Source organism: Gymnoscopelus braueri, assembly GCF_963280865.1.
Source record: "Gymnoscopelus braueri genome assembly, chromosome: 5".
NCBI lineage: Eukaryota > Metazoa > Chordata > Actinopteri > Myctophiformes > Myctophidae > Gymnoscopelus > Gymnoscopelus braueri.
Genome location: NC_137606.1, coordinates 30,704,067 through 30,724,241, shown reverse-complemented (window position 1 = coordinate 30,724,241; position 20,175 = coordinate 30,704,067). Strand labels below are relative to the sequence as shown.

General features: G+C 40.2%; 1 protein-coding gene across 3 annotated transcripts in view; it reads left to right on the top strand.

Moving 5' to 3' along the window:
• Positions 1 to 2,275: 2,275 nt before the first annotated feature.
• Positions 2,276 to 20,175, top strand: part of stim1a (stromal interaction molecule 1a) — a 37,566-nt gene continuing 19,666 nt past the window's right edge. For all 3 annotated transcript variants that reach the window (XM_080428906.1, XM_080428905.1, XM_080428904.1), the window contains exons 1-6: positions 2,276 to 2,402; positions 4,776 to 4,908; positions 8,322 to 8,452; positions 13,485 to 13,599; positions 14,957 to 15,068; positions 15,663 to 15,778. In XM_080428906.1, the coding sequence (XP_080285032.1) occupies positions 4,788 to 4,908; positions 8,322 to 8,452; positions 13,485 to 13,599; positions 14,957 to 15,068; positions 15,663 to 15,778 (595 nt within the window). In that variant the 5' untranslated portion in view covers positions 2,276 to 2,402; positions 4,776 to 4,787. The remainder of the gene's footprint in view (positions 2,403 to 4,775; positions 4,909 to 8,321; positions 8,453 to 13,484; positions 13,600 to 14,956; positions 15,069 to 15,662; positions 15,779 to 20,175) is intronic.

Below are 20,175 nucleotides of genomic sequence, written 5' to 3'. Positions count from 1 at the left end.
AGTGCCATATCAGAGTTAATCAGATTATGAAACAAACAAAAACAATTGTGCCAATAGGAAGCTTGTTTAGTTACCTGTTTATACTCTCATTTGTGGACACTTCTACTTTATGCGATATGTGTGTTATGTGTTATAATTATAATTATACTTGTAATACAATATTGTGTATGTTTAATTATTTGTCTTTTACTTAGAAATACTGAAATAAAAAATATTTACAAAGGATGCACACAGGGTGCCTTAATAATTAATTATACTTAATAATATGCCCTACACTGTAGGGCCTACAGTGCCTTTAATGCCAATGAAGCTATGGTTATATGGTATGATCTATGGTTACAGTTAACAATCTGGCTGCAATATTTTGCACAAGCTGCAGACAAGCCAGGCCTGCTTAGAGAAAAGACTGAGGATTGCAGTAGTAAGAAATGAGTGTATGGATTATTAATTATAGATCTGTAGTTGATTGCATTGATTACATTTTAGGATGTTCCAGAGTTGTAAATAGCAGGTTTCATGAACCAAAGAAGGAGTGCTTAACATTGGAGGCCCAGAATGCTGATACAGGGTTTAACTTCAGAGACAAAGGGCCAAAGAAGAACCTCAGTTTTGAATTTAGCTAAAGTACATTGAGTGGCATCCATTCTTTAAAAACAGCCAGGTAATCATGGAGGGTACCAATTACCCATATAGTTTGGCTTAACTGAAAAATCAGTTACATGTCATCCATATGATTCAAGATGCAATTGAACTGGCTAACCAGATAGCCTAGAAGTAACATGTAAAGTGAGAAAAGGATAGTATCAATGATTGAACCGTCTGGAACTCTATGGACAATGGCAGATACAAAGTAGTGACAACCAGAAACATCCTGTTTGACAGATCACTAGCCAATTGAAAGCAGAGCGTGAGATACCCTACCCACCTATTTAAAGCTCAATAGTATCAAAAACAGCTGTTAAATCAAGCAGGACCAGGATAGAATGTTCACCATAGTCACTGCATGAGGATGACATTTGCCACTCTTATTAGTGCTGCTTCTGTGCTACAGTATGTACAAAAGCCAGCCAGATTAGATTTTTTTTTTTTAAATATTGTGTCCTTCAATGACCTCAAAGAGCTGGTGTGCACATTTTTGGGAAAATTTGGGAGATGAACGAACGTTTATGTAGATGTACGGCCGGGTTGTAAATGGAGACCATTCAAAAACCAGGAACAAGTGGTTCCATGACGCTTGTGACAGACGAGCGTCATGTGAACCAAGGCTAGTAATAGCGCACCAACATATATTCTTAATAATGAGGTGGCATTTGTTAAATCAAGCCAGAAGGTCCATATTGCAATGAACGTCTTTCCACCAAATAAGTATCAAACTAATATAAAATAAACTGTCTTTGTACATCACATTGACGGTTATTGTCACTTTGAGGGGCATTATACACACTGGCATTGAAGCATTCTCAAACAAGCACAAACTTGCAATATCCTACATCCAGTCAAGGCACGCATATAGGAGGCAGCCATGGAGGCAGCACGTTTGGCAGTGGCTCTGGTAACACCAAAAGACCCCGAGGCATTTAGTAGAAGAAGACACTTCCTGCGCATCAGTCAGCGCAACACTGCGGCAAAGACCATTAATTTGAGAAGATAGCCTATCTCACGCTCCACCACTGGTCTGATGGTGGTGGGCGTGCGTTGTCCCGCCCTCCACCCCCCTATCTCTCCTAACCTCACATCACCAGTCTTTCCACCTCGGAGGCAAATATCTCTCCAGTCTCCACTCCTCCCCACCCCATTACATTTTTTCAATTCAAAGGAGCTTCATTAGCACGAGAAAACATACGTTTACATTACCAAAGCAAGTGTCAAAATATAATAAAAACAGTTAAACAGAGTTATGACACATTGTGTCATATTCACAGTATGAAGCTTTTTTTTAAACAAATAGCAGCAATCTTTTGCAGTCACTTTGGGGCAATCAGTAGCATTTTTTCTCAAAACGATTTAAATAGTGTACAAAAAAAGCCTCAGATTTTAAAATGCGTTTAAAGGTAGCAGCTCTGTCTATATGTGCAGTACAGTAGGTCTAGAGAGGTCCTCGTTCACTTCTCCAATCTCCACCTTTCCACGACGTACTTCTGGTCTGCTAAAGGGGTGGTCACCCAGCCTACATCGCACAGATACAGGAAGTGTAAAGCGAGACAGAGAGTCTTGTTTTCCCATTGTTTGTCTTGGAATGCGGCTGGCTTGCATCGCAGCGCAGCAGAACCATCGAACCAGACAGAGAGAGAGAGAGGGAGATAGAGGTGGAGTCTGTCTGCTGTGCTTCCACTCCGAGGGACCAGCCATCTGCTGCAATGTTCAAACAGAGCTGAAAAAACACGGATCGCTTTATATGACAGGTACATTGTTTACATTATTGTATTTTATAGACATGGATGTGTATAATTGTGTTGTGTTACGTTCCTCCTTCAAGCGTTTACACAACAACCCACGGAAAAAAATGTGTATCTTTGCTACGTTGCCCTAAACTTGCCTTCCTTCCGCGTCTAAAGCTCCATCGTGCGAGCCGAGGCTGTAGCCTGTCGCAATGCCCCCCGAAAAGAACAGATCTACAAGGAAACAACGCATCGCACCGTGACGCGTTGTTAGCTTGTAGATCTGTTCTTTTGGGGCAAGCGACACCGTCGTACACTCGTACTACGGAGTATATACAAGCTTTGCCTTCTCTCTGGTGGTTATTAGCTGGCACATTGACATTAGTACTACCCCAGTCAGATCTACGTTATTACAGTGATATTCCTCGGTATAACAGTAACTTAAATCCCAAAGTAAAGGCGGAGTGGACATCATGTGAGCTGTTAGATCTGTTATCTGAACATCATCCAAATTCACTGCGTTTTTTCATTTTCTTTCATCTCCTAGCTAACACGGTTAGTGGGTCTGAAACATGAACTTCAACCTGGTGTTTGCACTTTATCCATTCACGACCCGTACATGTACATAAATGTTCAGATTTCAAATATAAAGTGCTTAGCCCATGGCCACGGATGTTACAATTCTGTACGTACCCTCAGAGGCACCCGTATCTTCCGTATTGTTCAATAAAAAGCATTTTAATCTGATCGGTGGCCATTTTCTCATAGAGTTATACTGTATCAGAGTGCAATACACCTCCTCAACCGATAGGGTCTCGTAGTTGAAAGCATATTGCAAAAACACGGAGAAAATGGCCACCGATCGGATTAAAATGCTTTTTATTGAACAATACGGAAGATACGGGTACTTCTGAGGGCCCGTACACAATTGTAACATCCGTGGCCATGGGGTAAGCATTTTATATTTGAAATTTGAACGTTTATGTAGATGTACGAGCCAAAAAGGGAGAGTGCAAACACCAGGTCGAAGTTCATCCATGACTGTCATGATATGAAACTCGGAGTCATATATTATGGCTAACACGGTTAGCTGATCAGAGAAACCAGACTGCGGTAGCGGAACTTCATCGCGTCGACGCTTTTCTTTGTAATGTACAGAATGAAAATACGCCTACGTTATGTATTTAGGGGAGGGGGGGGGGTGTCGTACGGCCCTTTTGATCTCAACCCGATTTATAATTAGTGGTACGACGGTGCCGCACCACACCGGAGATATCAGATCTACAAGCTCACACATGCTGGCAGATCTGCCGAGTTTGTGGATCATCGGCTACTTTTGGCTAAATAGTTTTATGTTTTACTACATTTTTTTGCACCTACACCTTTTTTTTGTCGAGATGAAAGACAGACAATCCATATCTGGCTGGCTAGTGTCAAGTGACAGAACAACCGCTGTTACCTGACAGTTGACACTAGTTGAAATGCTTTTAGCTAAAACGAGTCAAAACATGCCTTACATTCTTACAACACCACAGAAAAGTCCAAGTTACATAACATTATTAAAGCTACAACCCAGAACTAATTACAATGAATAAAACGTTATTTTAACCATCTGTATGGTAGAGCAGGGGTCCCCGTAGAGTCAGACTAGAGTAAGTTATTGGAGGAGGTCTCCATGCTTTTCCATTGAGGAATTTAGACCCTGATGTCGGGTAGAACACCTAACTGATTAACAAATAGTACTGTCTCAAGCTCATAAAGCACAATATCAGCTCCCATAGCCAAGCAGGGATTACAGAGTCTTGAATGAGCTGTTGAAATGTGAAATGAGACATTGAGACATTGAGTCTCCTACGGGAGAGTCCGCCGGTCATAAATTTATTAGCTTAGGAATGCGACAAAAACAAAAACAAACTCCATGAATTCAAGGCTTCATGGGGTGTGTAATTGATATAAAATAAGTAATTTTTTGGGTGAAGTATCCCTTTAACATCCTCAGCTAGCCATTGGATTGCTATATCATTGACTTCTTGAGCAGTGGTAGCTAGTGTCCCTGGCATGGAATAATTTCACATACCATTGAGTATTCCTTGATCTGCTCTTTCTGATCTCCTCTTTCTCTGGTCTCTCCCACATAATGAAATAACATGTCATGAACATCACAATGCCCGCTGCACTTATTATAGTGCATAGTAGCCTTAGGAACAAACGATTCCCTAGCCATGTGGCAGAGAGGCATTGGGTACCATTATTTGTCTTTGGTACGACCCCGATCTCCCACTCTAACCACAAGGCCATTGAACTGGTCGAGTGCATAATGCAGTTTAATTGTGTTTTTTTGTTATGCCTCTGTGAACCTCTGAGACATTTCAAGCAAATCTACCTCCTATTTTACAGAAAACCTTCGTTATGGAGTTCAGCACATTGGTGACCACATGGATTTTATTTCTGTGTGTCGTTGCGGGAAGTCAGGCCGAAAAAACCTGTATGGCCACGTTGGACCAACATCATACTGATCATGGCTTGTCAGGTGAGTTACAGACTAATAGACTTGCACTGCCAAAATTGCATTCCCTATCTGGGAAATTGTACAGGTTCTAAATGTAGCTGCGCTGAGAATAGTCAGGGTATGTACTCACCATTTAAGCCTTGTCCTTTAACTTAGATCATAAAACAAGGAGGACCCGCTAGCTGATCTTGGTAGTCAGGTGAGGTGTAAGACGGGCCCTCATTTGAATTAATAACTTTTTGCATCAAATGGCCACAGTTTGGTTAGAAGACAAATCTTAAGTTGCAACACAATTTTTTATTCACTACACAAGTACACAGCACTTCTTAACTTACCGTTATTTGACTCTATAACACCTTGAGCAATATGAAAGGAACCTGACAAACATCTATGCTGAGTTCCTATTCATAGTGGCCACCCCATTCTTCACAGCATAGCAAAGTAATCTCTGGCTTCCATTGAAAAGAGGCAGCAAAAACATTAAGAGCCAATGTACCCCCATAACATAATGCTAAATTATTATTGTATTGGCATACAAAAAAGTGTACTTTAACATGTTAACAGTGTCGTTAATCCTTGTTTAACTATGTAGTAAGGCCACAAACCTTTTGCAATGAATTCAGTTTTCATCAGAGCAGCTACAGGAAGTGAATGTTTTGCTGTTGTTGAAAAACCAGTTACACTCTGCAATTCGACTTCCTCATAGTAATGTCCACCCAGTAATTATTTGGTTTAGAAATGTTTTCTCAGATAATAAATTTACAGTGCTTTTGAAAAATGGGGAACGGAAACTACAACTACTTCCCTGAAAGTCATATTTTGTTGTATGGTCCATACTCGTGCTAGCATGCTAACAGCAAAACAATGAACACAACAGAGCATACTCTACCCTTTTTATTGAAACGCACAGGAAACCTATTTTTTGCTGCATCTTGTGTTAACTGAGGCTTTTTATAATTTATCTGCCGGGTAACAGATTGGCAAGAGCCTGCTACCCAACTTGATAATCTATTGTAATTCTACTCCTGAAAAGCACCATGCAGCACCATTAATAACTTCATCATACTGTGAAAATATTAACGAGCATGGATCCTACAAGGTTAAATTGTAGCTGAAATATAGTGTGGTAGTTTCTTGCACACTAAGGATTCATTTGGTAAACAGTAACTAGTAACTAACTAGTAAGGAAAAGACTACGAATCATAATTGTTGTTAGCCTCACTAAACCATTCAGGCTTGGTCTACACAGGTTTGATTCCTGACAGTGGCCTCCGAGTCTTGCCAGACATTTTTCAGTGACTGTGATAATTCTTTGGCTATGAAGTGGAATGGTTCAGAGACAGAGTGTGTTCCCGTCTACATACAAGCCCAAAAATTACTTGCGTAACTGTGCTTAAAAAAGGCAGGCTGGTATGTAAATATCTTATCTTTTGTCTCTGGAAGTTTGCAAACCAAATGAGTACGAGGGACTGAAAGTTTGGTGTGTGAGAGAGCTACAGGTGGTAGGGTCATAGTAATGGTGTCATACTATAGTAATACAAGTCTTAAGCTCCTATAAAGAGTGAGACAGTCATTTTGACTGACTCACGCTACTCACTTGTATTTCCCTATTGTATGTTGTGAAGATAACCAGTACTATGAAATGCAATGCAATGTTGTGGCCTGGAAACTCACCAGTGTATTTATTTAAAGCAACGGTTATGTGTTGTCAGCACTTCTTCAAACCCGGGTGGCTGGGCCAGGTGTCCAACAAAAAACACGCCTATCCCCTAGCCACTAAAATGAAGGAGTTTCAGGATAAGAAAAGCTCCATCCCACTTTAGCCGCACTGCAGAGGCACATTTGTGTCGGCTAACTCTTTGTAATGGAGAGGGTTAATGATTTTGTAATTCAGATTGTCATAAAAATTAAATCTGTTATAAAAGTTATAATAAGCCATTGAGTGAGTTTACTGTCTTTTCCTGGGTTATATAAAACAATGGTAAATGGTGGATAGTAAAGGCTTACAACATGCCTTGACTTGGTGAAGTGGCTATTACATCTGCTTGAGAGAAAGGGTTAACTTACTGCTTAAATGTCTGATACCCGTTGTGACTGAAACTTTTCACAACTTTTACATGTTTATGCTCCCCTTGTATGTAAGTAGCTTCTGGAGATGAGTTTTGCACAATTCCAGAGGTTCTTGTGAATCCATTTTGACCATTTCCTTTACTGAAAAAGTAACTCTTTCACACAACCCTGAGTGTCTGCAGTTAAGGCCAAACAAAATTTCCTTTCAGTGGGAGCGGCAGGCTTATCTGTGATCCGTGGCAGAGTGTTTCTAATCCCTTCGGAGAGAGGAGGAAGATGAGGGCAGACAGGCTCCACTGGCAGACTGTTTCATAACCATGACTAGAGCAAACAGACTGCTGCTGGCATGTGATAAGTTCACAAGAGGTGTGAGAACAGGCCAGGGTTAACCTCCTTTTTATGGCAAATGGAATATTTGTTACTGAAAGTGTGTGAAGCAGGGCATGCCTGAGAAAGAGCACCCATAGTCAGTAAACCTACCCAGGATAAATTAAGTTTAAAACATACGTACAAAATCACACTGACATTTGAAACATCCACTGCAGAACGTCTTTCACCTGGATACTGAAAATACTGAAAAAGAATTCTCAATTTGTGTGGGTTTCAGCAGTTGCATAGCAACTGCAAGAGCCATGACTAGGACTTCCCTCAAACATCTGCTAAGCACTGCTAGCGCTAGCTGTGGTTACAGGAACACAATGACTTTGTCACTGCTTGCATGCAATATGCAGGTAGTTTTGCACCTCCGCAGGCTGTTTGGGGACTCTAGAAATGGTGGAGCAAACAGAACAGATATGTAAGATCCCAGCAGAAAAAGCACCACAATAGCACATGTACAAAATCTACACTATTAGCACTGGATATCTGTATACCTTTCTTGCCTTTTTCAATCAAGCAATTTGAATCATAACACTGAATTAAGCAGTAACATCTTGAATTGCAATTGAACTCTAAATGGACCAGAAATGGACCCTTTCGTGTCTCAGTGCCGCACACTTTTACTTTCTGTATATGAATCAGTTTGTGTTGGACAGAATAATGTCAGTGAGAGTTGTGGCAACTTAGTCATCAAATGTCAGTTATTTTTTGCTCTTTAGCTTGAAATATTTGATTATTGTTACAAATAGAAGCCTCCTATACATCAAGAAGTCCTGTTAAAACGGTTTCATCCAGTTGAACTGTATTTCTTTGAATTTGTAACATAGGATACACTTGAATACTATAAATACTATAATGCTATAAAAATCATTTAACTCAATTTTCATAGATAAATCAATGTGGTTGATACTATTACATTTGCCATATTATGTTAAAACCTTTCTCATTGCTCTGACTGACTAGCATGACTCTGTTTTTTCCATTAGAACTCTGTCGCATTGATAAGCTACTATGCTTGGATGAGAATGCCATTCTCAGCTTTGAGGCTATCCGGAATATCCACAAGCAGATGGACGATGATGAAAATGGCAACGTAGATGTGTCGGAGACAGATGGTGTAAGTACCAGCCCAGAATATCATTTCCTACTGGTGTTTCTGTTCTGTTGGAGGAGAAACATGGCTTTGTTGTACGGGTGGGCGATATGGCAACAATCACAATCTACCATCTTAATCACAATTATTTTTCATGTAGGGTTTTTAAGACAATTTTTCAAGTCATTGAACAGTACAACCACACTAAATTCCCTATTAACCCATTAAAACCGGGAAAGCATCTGTGTCATTTTAGATTTTAGCTATATAATATATAGCATCATAGGTTTTTCAGAAGATTATTATTTTTGGAACGTTGGTTCTCAAAAATAGCAGATATACAAGATCAAGCTTGTACATCTGCAATTTTTTAACATTTTAGAAAAATCTTGAAAGTGTTTGAACATTTTTGAATAATTTTGATTTTCTTTTTACACAAATCTTCTCTTCTGGGGGTCTCTGGCACAGAACATTTTCAGATGGGGGTCTGCGGCCAAATACATATCATTTTGGGTGGTCCTTGACATTAAAAAAGTTTGAGAGCCACTGATATTATAGCAACAATTTTTATATTTTTTTTATTTATTGTTAGGATTTAGAAGACATTTCTAGAATCCCTAGAAGCAAAGATCCGAGTAAAAAAAATCGCTTATAAAAAGAATATATATATTCAAAGATTTTCACAAATTTTCACGATAAAAAAGAAAAGCAGATCTACAAGCTCGTAGCGCGGCACCGCATATTTGCTATTTTTGAATAGCCCAAAGTATAAAATAATGGTTATAGTTAAAAAAATCGAAAATGACACAGTATGCGTTCCCGGATTAAATGGGTTAATACACCATTGACCTACAAGTTAACCTACGGTGGAATTAGTTTTACGGTCTGTGTTGTCATCCATTCTGCTATGCTCAGTATGCTGCCAAATAAACTTGAGTCCTGCAAAGACATCCTGTAAAAAAAAAAAGGGATAAATGTGCAAGCAAAAATAACAGATCTATAAGCTAACAGCATGTAGCATCACAACGCATGGTAGGCTTGTAGATTTATGTTCTATTTTGCGAGGGACACTGTTTTACTACAGAGTATAAAATAAGGTATACTGCAACTGATGGAATGAACACTCACTCACTCACTGTATCACCATAGAACGCTCTGTAAAGGCAGATCGTGGAGACATTTTAATCGTTCATGATTTAATATCGTCATATCCAGGCCTGGAATTTTGTCATTTTAGGGGCAAGGCCACTTGGCCTTTGGTGTTGTCCATTTTTTGCGGGCACAAATTCCAAATGCCAGGGCAGGAAAGCCATCAAATAAAACAAGATTTTTGTCCATTGAAATAATTAATTGAATTTAAGGGTTAAGGATCATTTAAAAGTGTATATATAGACTATCTGTAGTGAAATAAATAATAGTATTTACAATCTGATCCATATGCTCAGCCCTAGCCTGGTAAACCCCTCCTAGCTCAGCCCTGCACCAATCAAAGTCACTGGATTGGTTTAAAGATGGGGACTCAGGGGAGTTAAGAATTCAGAATCTCAACAACAGACACTGGTGTCTACATGACAAGAAAGAGACACTGGTGTCAACATATTAACAAGAAAGAGACAGAGGAGAAAGTGGTACAGTCAGCTGGGGCATTAAGGCCACTGTGGCCTCAGGGCATGCACTTTTTTTGAGGGAAAACGACGGCCATGGCCTTTGTGGCCTCCCTGAAATTCCTGCCCTGGTCATATCGCACACCACTACTTTGTTGTGTATGGTTGCACTGTCAGGCTTTTCATTATCAATCTTACAGTAATCCTTGGTCATCAGTGAGGATTCCTTTCTTTCTAAGAAGACCATAGTAAATGGGATTAGTTAATAATGGCCCTATAATGCCATTAACATGCTGTCAATGTAAGTGGAGAATTGTCCCCCAATTAATACCATCACTTTCAGTGCTCTGCTTGACATATTTAAAGGGAATGTTGGTCAAATTTGTATCAAATGTTCTTGTACAAGTAAACTACAGAAAGTTAAAAACATGGCAGGTGCTGACCTTAGTACACTGATGTAAGCACACACACACACACACACACACACACACACACACACACACACACACACACACACACACACACACACACACACACACACACACACACACACTGCTGCTAAATAAATTATTGTACTTGTATATGATAGTAGTGACACAATACAATTAATAATGGGGTTGTAAGATTTAGGTGTGCCCAGAGTGCTGTAAAGAGAGAGTGACGACAATGGAAGTCCAAAATACTTCGTCATGTCACTCGTGTAGACATGAATCAGTTCCCAGACAGAGTAGAGAGACAAGAGTATGTAGTATCTAGTTACATGAATACTGTAGATCTTCTTTAAAAGAAATGTATAATTTTCTCATATTTGAGTGTGAACAGCTACAGTAATGGTACCTGCCTTGGTGACATATTTTAAGCCAATGTTGCCCTCTTATCTTGGTTAATATACCATATCTGATTATGATAATTTAAACATCTTACCTTTTAAAAGTGGTCTCAAACAAATGGTCTGTTCTGCTGCAACTCTACTGTGGTGCTAGTGTTGTTTTCTGCTAACTTCTGGGAACTAAAAAGAAGCACCATGATCCGGAAATTGTTGTGAAAAAACAGAGTTGTCACCATTCTCCTTACACCACTCTAGGTGTGTACGTATTGACAGTAGTCAACAGTATGTTGACAAACTTGCACATTGACACACCTAAATATAACACACCCATTATTCAACATTATTCATTTTATTATCTGCAGCTGTGTTGCTTACATCACTTTGTACTGAGGTCAGCACCTGTCATGTTTGTTGCCCTTGTGTAGTTTTTAACTTAAATACCCCCAAAAAAATCAGCATTTAACATTAAGACAATACACAATATGATGGAATAAACTAGGCTATAGCTTATTTATGTCAGTAGTAGCCCTCATGGCGCTATTGTCCTGAAAATGCAATTAAAGCTCATTATACGAATACCATAGCTTATGTGTAAACAATAGTGAAGTATTCTAGTGTTTGGGGGACCTCAGCCTGCAGCCCCCTTTTTAAGCCTAGTTTAGTCTTGCTTACACCATGGGGCCTTGAAGAGGTGACTGCCGAGCGCCATGCCCATTTGCTTAATATTTTGTATTTTAAAAGCTGGACAATAGTAGCTGCTTTTCTGCTGCATGCTATACAATTTTGGAGGAGACACACTTGCATTATAAAGCCTGCTCAGGTTTAGGAATCAAGTACAGTGCAGTAGGCACTCATCTGCAGTGGCCTTGAGCCAAGACACAATTTAGACCGCTCAAAGGGTTATAGAGCACTTCAAGACAATGGGCCTGGTTCCTGTTGTGTTTCAAAGGATAATAATAATGAGGACAGAATGATTGCTATATGACTGAGGGTGGGATCCACACCTGCCAGTTTCATTCTCTCTTGATATGAGCCAGGGCTGTGTTTAGTTTTATTTTATTTAGATTGCATAAACCCATTAATCATACAAACACGTTGGTTAGAAACAATCGAGAATGAAAGACAATGCTCCTGATAGTTAGGATAAGTTAAATGTAGAGGGCACGTTCCAAGTATGTGTACCGGTAAATGTATTTGGCCAATACTCTCCAACTACAACATAAAGTGCAGGACTTACTTCCACTGTGGCCACTGTGGCCCTAAAACTTTGTATGTGCACTCCCTAGATGCCAAGGAAAAACCTTTGCCCTGCGTTTTTCACATTTGCCTTTTATAGCACCACCAGAAGGCCCACTTATGTAAAACACATTTTTGGATATTACCCCTTCAGATTTTATACAAATTTCATGCAAATCGGTACACATGATCTCTATAGTCATGTGATGAAGACGATCTGTTTGATTTTTCATATTGGCTAAGATTGACATCTAAAGTGTACAGCAGTGGCCCGTTTTGAACAAAATGCCCAAATCATGAACTTTTCGTACAATTGCAGTGAAACTTTGCATGCACATTCGCACTACTTTTAGGAACAAATGCCACCCTTTCAACATTGCCCTATTATAGCGCCACCAGGAGGACGATTTTTGCAAAACATCTTTTTTATATTACTCCTACAAATGTTGTCAAAACATCACGCAAATTGGTACATATTTCTTTAGTCAAGTGATCAAGACGGATCCGTCCGATCTGTCCGATTTTTCAGCCTGATTGGCGAATTCCGAACATTGCTGGCCCACACTAACCTGTGACTATTTTGTTAAATAGAGGTGGTTAGTTAGACAGTCACATATCATGTTATTGTGCATACAACATGCCTCTTCCTCTAATTGTTTGGAGTCCTCATAACAGACATCATTGACCTATATTTGATTTGGCCTCACCAAATAATTTGTCCCAAAAGCTAGGAGATGGCTTCAGTAGATAATTGGCACATATTGCCTGCTATCGTGTATCACACCTTTTGTTGTCACAATAAATAATTTGGTAATATTTGAAACAATTTAATATAGAACCACCTGGATGGAGTGCACTCTGGGTGTTCAGATTCTGCATCGAGGCCAATTACAGCAATTATGCTTCTGCTATTTAACAGCATAGTGGAAAAAGGTGCATGGAGCAGACTGCTATTGAAATAGTTGAATACAAGTCCAAAGAAGTGCATGGAATTATGTGTCTAATAATTGAGACTCTTCAACCAAAACCATGTACTAGCACTAATCTTTCCACCCACCTTCCCATATTTGGCAAAAAGTGCTAAAAAAAGATTGTGTTTAAAAGGCATGTGTGCAAATGAGGTAAAAATAAAACATTCCACAGAGTAGATCAAATGCATAACACACTCACAGTTTAAATATGAAATAACATGTTGTGCAGGAGAATCTTGGGGTCTGTCGATATGGGTAACTGAGAAGTTACAACTTTCTATTGTTAACCACTTGAGCCTATTTTATACTATGATGTATGATGGGGTCCCGTGGCAAAAATAGCTAATCTACAGGATTATGTCTATCTAAATGTGATCTTTCTAACACCACTATCAAACATCCCTGTCGTCCCACAGTTCCTTAGGGAGGATCTGAACTACCATGATCCCAAGGCCAAACACAACACCTTCCATGGGGATGATCAATTCATCAGTGTGGAGGACTTGTGGAGGGCTTGGAAGGGCTCTGAAGGTACGGCGTCATGTTGTAGTGTCCTTTCTAGCTGAACAAAAACCTGTCCCTAGGCAGATTTTGCACGTTTGCATTTCTTTTCATAAGTGACTTCAGTTATATGGAATCTCACTCTGTACTCAGTATTCCTCTTTGATATGCTCTGCCCAGTTTGTTTGATGGCTAATCATTCATTGTTAGTGTTGGTTGTAATGCTTTTAGACAGTGAAACTCTATGCTGACTGTCCTTATGAGAATTTGTTTTTAGTAATTAATTCTAGTCTTGAGTGCTTGTGATCTTTTTTTACATATGATGTTCAATGAACACACACACACACACACACACACACACACACACAATACACAGAACATAGAATACACCCTGTACAGTACATACAGTATACGTCTTTAATACAGTACCATTAATGGATCATGAATTCCAATAAGGCTGCAACAGTTAATTGGACCAATAAATGTAGATTATAAACTATAATCAATTAGAATCTTTTCACATTGATTCTATATAAAAATTGTTTGTCTGTCTGTCCGTCTCCGTCCGTCTATCTATCTTATCTATTTTCTTTTATTCTATAGAATAATCGATAGTTGCAGCCCTACTTCTATTTGTCATCTGTTAAATTTCAGATTTTTTTTCCCATGACTGAAAAAAACAAGGGTGGCACACAGGTCCTTCTCACCCAATCTACAGTGAAGCAAGGCACTTCCATCAGAGGCATCTTAATATCACGATTGTCATGCAAAGTGCAGAACACTTACCCACTCAAGGGGGCATTATTGAATCTGTCAACACAACACGCTGTCTCTCATAACACACTTTATCTCACCTCCTTCTAGTTATCTTTGTTCAGCTAGCCTTTTACTGCAGATATCATGTCTGCACTGTATACTTGCACTCATGACATTTCACACCCTTTCCTCTACCCTCCCCCCACCCTTTTTTGTGCTTGTGGTTCTGTTTGAATAACCCTGCATTGCAGCTTCTTGTCAGAGCTCAGAGGAGGTTCTGAGCCTGGAAACTGGGTCTTTGTTCAGTCCAGCAACATGCAGCACATTAACACTTGCAACCCACAATATTGACTTTTTCCCAGGGCTAACTGAAGCAGACATCTCTTTACCCTGTTTTTATTGAAAGTTGGCCAATGCATGCATGTTATGACAGAGAATTTGTCTTGGCTCATTTTACGAATTATAGTACACGGTTATGAAGTATTGAGTAGAATCACAGATGTCTACACTAATCTCAAGTTGCATACTCTGGGATGGAGAAGATGTTGCCTGAATCGGAATATTTAATGTTTTGGAGGAGTGAGAATGATCGAAGTTTTTTCAGCAGATATATCTTCTTTCTTTCCCTCAGTGTACAACTGGACAGTGGATGAGGTTGTGGAATGGCTCATTACCTATGTGGAACTGCCACAGTACGTGGAAGGCTTTCGCAAGATGCATTTTAATGGCACTACCATGCCGAGGTAGGTGACAGTTTATCTTCAGTAGAATATGTGATTAATTAAACTGCTTTTATCAGACATCACGTCACTACGGGATGGGGGGGGGTTACATATTGCATATTGTATATTCTCTGACCGATTAACAATAGCAAATAAAAGGCCATGGGGGCAACAAAATCAGTAGGGTTAATCCTTCAATTTTCCTGTTAAATTCGGAGATATTTGTGTGCGACGTTGTCATTTTGATCTGAGGGTAGCACTAAAGGAAAGGCTATGGTGTCACTCAAATATTAACAGTTCATTTTCCAGGGAGCATGATGACCTCAGCAAGTTTCATGGCAATCTGCCTGGGGGAAGTGCCTTTGATGGATTAATATGCATGTATTGAGGTTAGGCAGTGTTTGTAAGTTAAGGCTTGGGTTTGGTCATGGTTAGGGTAAAGTTATGGGGTTACCTTCACGTAAGCCCTTCGGGCCTAATGTCAGGTACTGAGGGTTCCTGGTGTCCGAAATTTGGGTATGCCCTCCTAAAGTTTAGCTTGTAGGTTTTGCGGCTGGAAGCACCAGTATTCTCACATGGGAAAAAAAACTCTCACTGTCTTTTCTTCTTTTTCAGGCTAGCTGTGAAGAATGGCACGTTGACAATATCTATTCTAAAGATGCTGGATCGCACCCATGTCCAGAAGTTGCAACTCAAAGCCTTGGATACTGTACTTTTTGGAGCCCCACTGAGTAAGTGATGGAAAAAAGTACTACCTAATAATTAGGAAATTTGCCTTACAGTATATGTAAAAATGTGTGTGTCAAACCAGGGGAAATAGCAATCCAGTCAATCCAGCACAGGGTCTGGGTCCCCAAGCTCAGGCTGTGGGAGGTGATAGGTGGTATATTATTGGGTCCCGACTTTGCAGTCACTGGGTGCATGGCACTGGTCAGGCAATAAGGGAAGCCCTTAACACATTGGGTGCCAGCATTTTTTCATAACAACTTACGTTGGGTGCCAGCATTCTCCCCATTGACTGCGCTTTGCTGTTTAAGGCTCTAGACTCCACGAGGAGCAAATCCATGTAAAAAAAAAACATCCATTCATGTTGCGCGATGACCCTGGCTACAGCCTGGAACGATAACATTTCACTCGCGAGTTACAATGGGGGGGGATCGCGCATCGCGCATGACCGGTTTTCCCCACCGGAAACAGATTCGGAGATATAGGTGTTTTAAAGAAGGAAATAGACAGGAAGTGGATGGGAGCCATGTTTTTGTTTCCGGTGATCTATCTGGCCTATCCTTCTCAAGATCACAATGGGTACTCCCAGAGCTGCTCTAGCCCCGCCCGTGTGGAGAAAAACGAAAAAAACAAAAAGACATATTTCACGGTCTGGACCGTGTTCGGCACCGGACCGCTACTCTGCGCAAACACGGTTCAGACTGTGTTTGGCACCCGATGTGTTAAAGGGGTATTTCACTTTAAAACACTTTTGGGGTCATTTTAACATCTACTCAGGCTTTTGAGACCGTTTTTAAGTTGCTTGATTCAATAGATATTTGATATTCATTTTATTAGACACGCCCCCTTCCTATATAAGCCCATTGTAACTTCAAACTCCATTTTACCATGTTAGACACAGTGAAAACACGCATCCTTTGTTCTGGTGACTGATATTGTCCTTGTGAGGGGTTGTGTTTTTTCAATTACTTCTTTCATTTATTTATTTTTTATTAAATGTTTTTCATTAGAAAAACACACAAACAAAAAGGTCACCAGCTTCCAAGCAGGATGTTGAGTCAGTTTGAAATGAACAAGGGAAGGGAGACAATAAGCTGGTAAGAAGAAGGAGGTCATTGAAAGTGAGTTCACATGATTATATCAGGGAGAGGGAGGGGTATGGACAGTTTTAATATACATTTTAAAGAACTGTGCGCACAGTATATGTCTCCTTGGAAAGGAGTACAGAACAAAGATGCGAGATGCAGACAAGTGGAAGGGGGAAGATAAATAGAGATTTGCAGAAGAAGAAAGACAAGTACAGACATTAAGTACTGCGCCAGTACTCTTTGTTCTAGTGGGTTTTTTTTACTGAGTGGGATTCCCTTCAGATGATTCATGTTTTTAGCCTGATTTATTCTTTATTGTATAATGGTGTCGTGCACCGAAAATAGCTGCTCTGCAACCTCAAAACGCAGCGCAAGGTCACAACGGGCTGTGAGCTTGTAGATCGGCTATTTTTGGTGTATGACACTGTCGTACGACAGAGTATAAATAAACCTAGCCTGGGGAGGTCCAGGGGGGCTTGTGCCTTGCAGAAAGAGGCAGATGCTCTGGATAGAGAGGGAGAGAGACAGAGACTGAATGGTAGACTGATGGTCTGTCTATACAGCTCCAGCCAGTCCTCCCGCATCTGCGATTCCGCGTTGGCTGATTATATGAACATTGTTGTAAATGCGTGCGGGAATCCGTATTATAAGTGCTACATTTGCGGGAATCAATTAAATTACAAGCAATTCCTGCAATCCCGTGCCGTAATTCAGGCCCTGTGTGTTAACATACAGTACATGGGCTGCAACTATCGATTATTCTCTATAGATTATTTTGTTAGCGATTATTCTATCATTAACTTTTTTGATAAATCAAATAATGTAATCTATGTTCACTGTGTTGAACTTGCAAAAATACTTTATTATAATAATCAACATTTAGGTCCTCAGACCTTCATCAGGATTAAAATGACCTCTTATTAACCTTACTACAAAAAGGGGTTTGAAAAGATTCTAATATGTTCCAGAAGATTGTGTAGAAGTAAAACGAAAAAATCTAAAGATGTTATATACCCAGTGCAAAGAAGCTCATTGCCCCATCCAAAAGGCCAGCTCTGACACAGCCGAGCGCTCCCTACCCCGTTTCAGCCAATCAGAAGCTGTGTCATACCCCGATCATCCTAGGAACATAATTATTGCGGAGGGGTAACCAGGCTGCTCTGTATTCTAGACATGCCGCTCTGCGCATGCAGATGAATAAATACTTTATTCATCCTCTCCTGCTCCTTATCCACCATCAGTGCTCCAGTCTGCAACTGTAGAATGTGAGCTTTCTGGTTCTGCTCTTTCACAACAAAGACTTGCTGCTGCATCTCTTCCTGGGAACAGAATCTGTTCTGTAACATCAACAGTTTTGTTCTCCCCCTAAGGATTTTACCGGGTGTGTCTCAACAGACATAGTGTGACTCAGCCCGAATACAATAGAGAAGCTGCAGTGGAGCTGTTGTCCTGTTGTCTGTACATGCTGCTGCAACAATATCATAGCCCCTTGCTATGAAGTTATACACGTACAAGTGTTGTGTGAAAATGTCTGAAAACATGTCAGATTTGTCAATAAGAAGTTCCTTTTTCATATAAAACATTGCTTTTCTTATTGTGGGCTTTTGTGAATGATATGCTGTGTTTTACTCTATCCCATACCAAGTTTCAGACCAGTGAACATGGATGAAAGGGCAAAAACCATATTTGGGGATTATGTAATTGTACAAAATATGACGTTGCTCAAGGCCCCAAGGCTTTCTCTGGCCCTTGAAGTTCTGTGTGCTGTCCTTCCTGGAGCAGGAATAGGATAAGCTTTGCAGATGGGAAGAATGGTATGGGTGCGTATTTCGAGGGTGGGGGGAGGGTTAATGAAAGCAAAGACATGTAAACAATTCTGTGGTACTAAGAAGAGGCAAAATGACTCTCAAAAGAAAGACGATTTCAAAGGATGGTTTCGTTTGGAGTGAAAGTGCATAGTCGGCTGCGTCTGGCATGTGTCATTGTGCTGTGTGTTTGTAAGCGAGTCCCAGCTGGAGGAAGACATTAGAGGGCTGTGTGGACTTGACAGGCCCTCAAAGCCAGGGAGGTCCCCCTAATGGTCACATAGGCTGACCGGATTTAACAGCATCATTTTAAGACACCTCTTACAATGGATTGATGCTAAATTTGGCATAGAAGTGGACACTTGTGTAATGGTTAACGCGGTTTAACCAAAGTGGACCCATTCATACCTTTTGTGTGCCTCATTTTACATGAAAATGGACTGTCTGCCTAAGGCATAATAGGGCAGACATGTTTAAAGCTTGTCTTTCCTCGTGTAATGGATGATTAAATGTCACATTGGACTGTTGGTAGCATTCCTTAAGGGCAGTGAAGCAGTATGTTGGGAAGTAGCAAATTACACAGATTAGAAATGGACTAGAAAAGATCATGTTGTAACCACAGTAATTAGGCAAGATTTTTGAAACTTGACCAATATTTTTATGTGAGTCAAGTTCTGAGTTTTGCAGCAAAGCTTCTTTGTGTGTCTCCAGTGACTTTACTTGTGCTGCTCTAACTCTGTAAGAGTCACTGTTGAAGTTCTGTTGGCTCTTACTTACCTGTGTTTGTTCTGGATTGTGTAGACATGGCTACAGGAATACACACGCTCCTCTTGGCAGGTCTTTGCAGGCAAGCCTTAGAGGCCTAATGATGTTCACATTACCTTACAGTGGAGACATGAAAATGGAGCTGTATTTCATGGAAAGAGATGTTGGTTTATGTGCTGAAAGTAGCCAAGGGAGGACTTTGTTCATTATAAATAATGGTCAGTATGGAACACGGTCGGCTAGGTTCATTTGTTATAGTGCGTGTCCTCTTTGATCTTATCCAGACAGGCAAGTCTTCCTTTTCGTCCCACTCCAGGAAATGAAAAGTGCTTGTTTGAGATGTATTCCCTCCCAAAAATAAAGCCAAATAGGATTTATTGATTGGTGAATCTGTAAAAAACACATCTAGTAAAGATGACAAATTTAATTAATACATTTATTTGTTGTATTGTCTTCAGTTCTGAAGGCTAAACTAAACTTTGGATAAGTTTCAGTTGGTGACACAGAGCAGCAAGCAAAAGGTAGCCTACTTGTTAGTTGTGTGTGGGGGTTGCACACCGGAAATAGACAATATATTGCCCAAGCTTGTAGATGCTGCTATTTTCAGTGCGCGACACCTACATGCAATGAAGTATAAAGCTGTGTGTCCTAAAACTCTTGATCTTCTAAAACACTCCAAATGCCCAAAAGTGAAAATATATAAGACCAGATAAAAATGCCAGACGTGAACCCACAACACAGAAT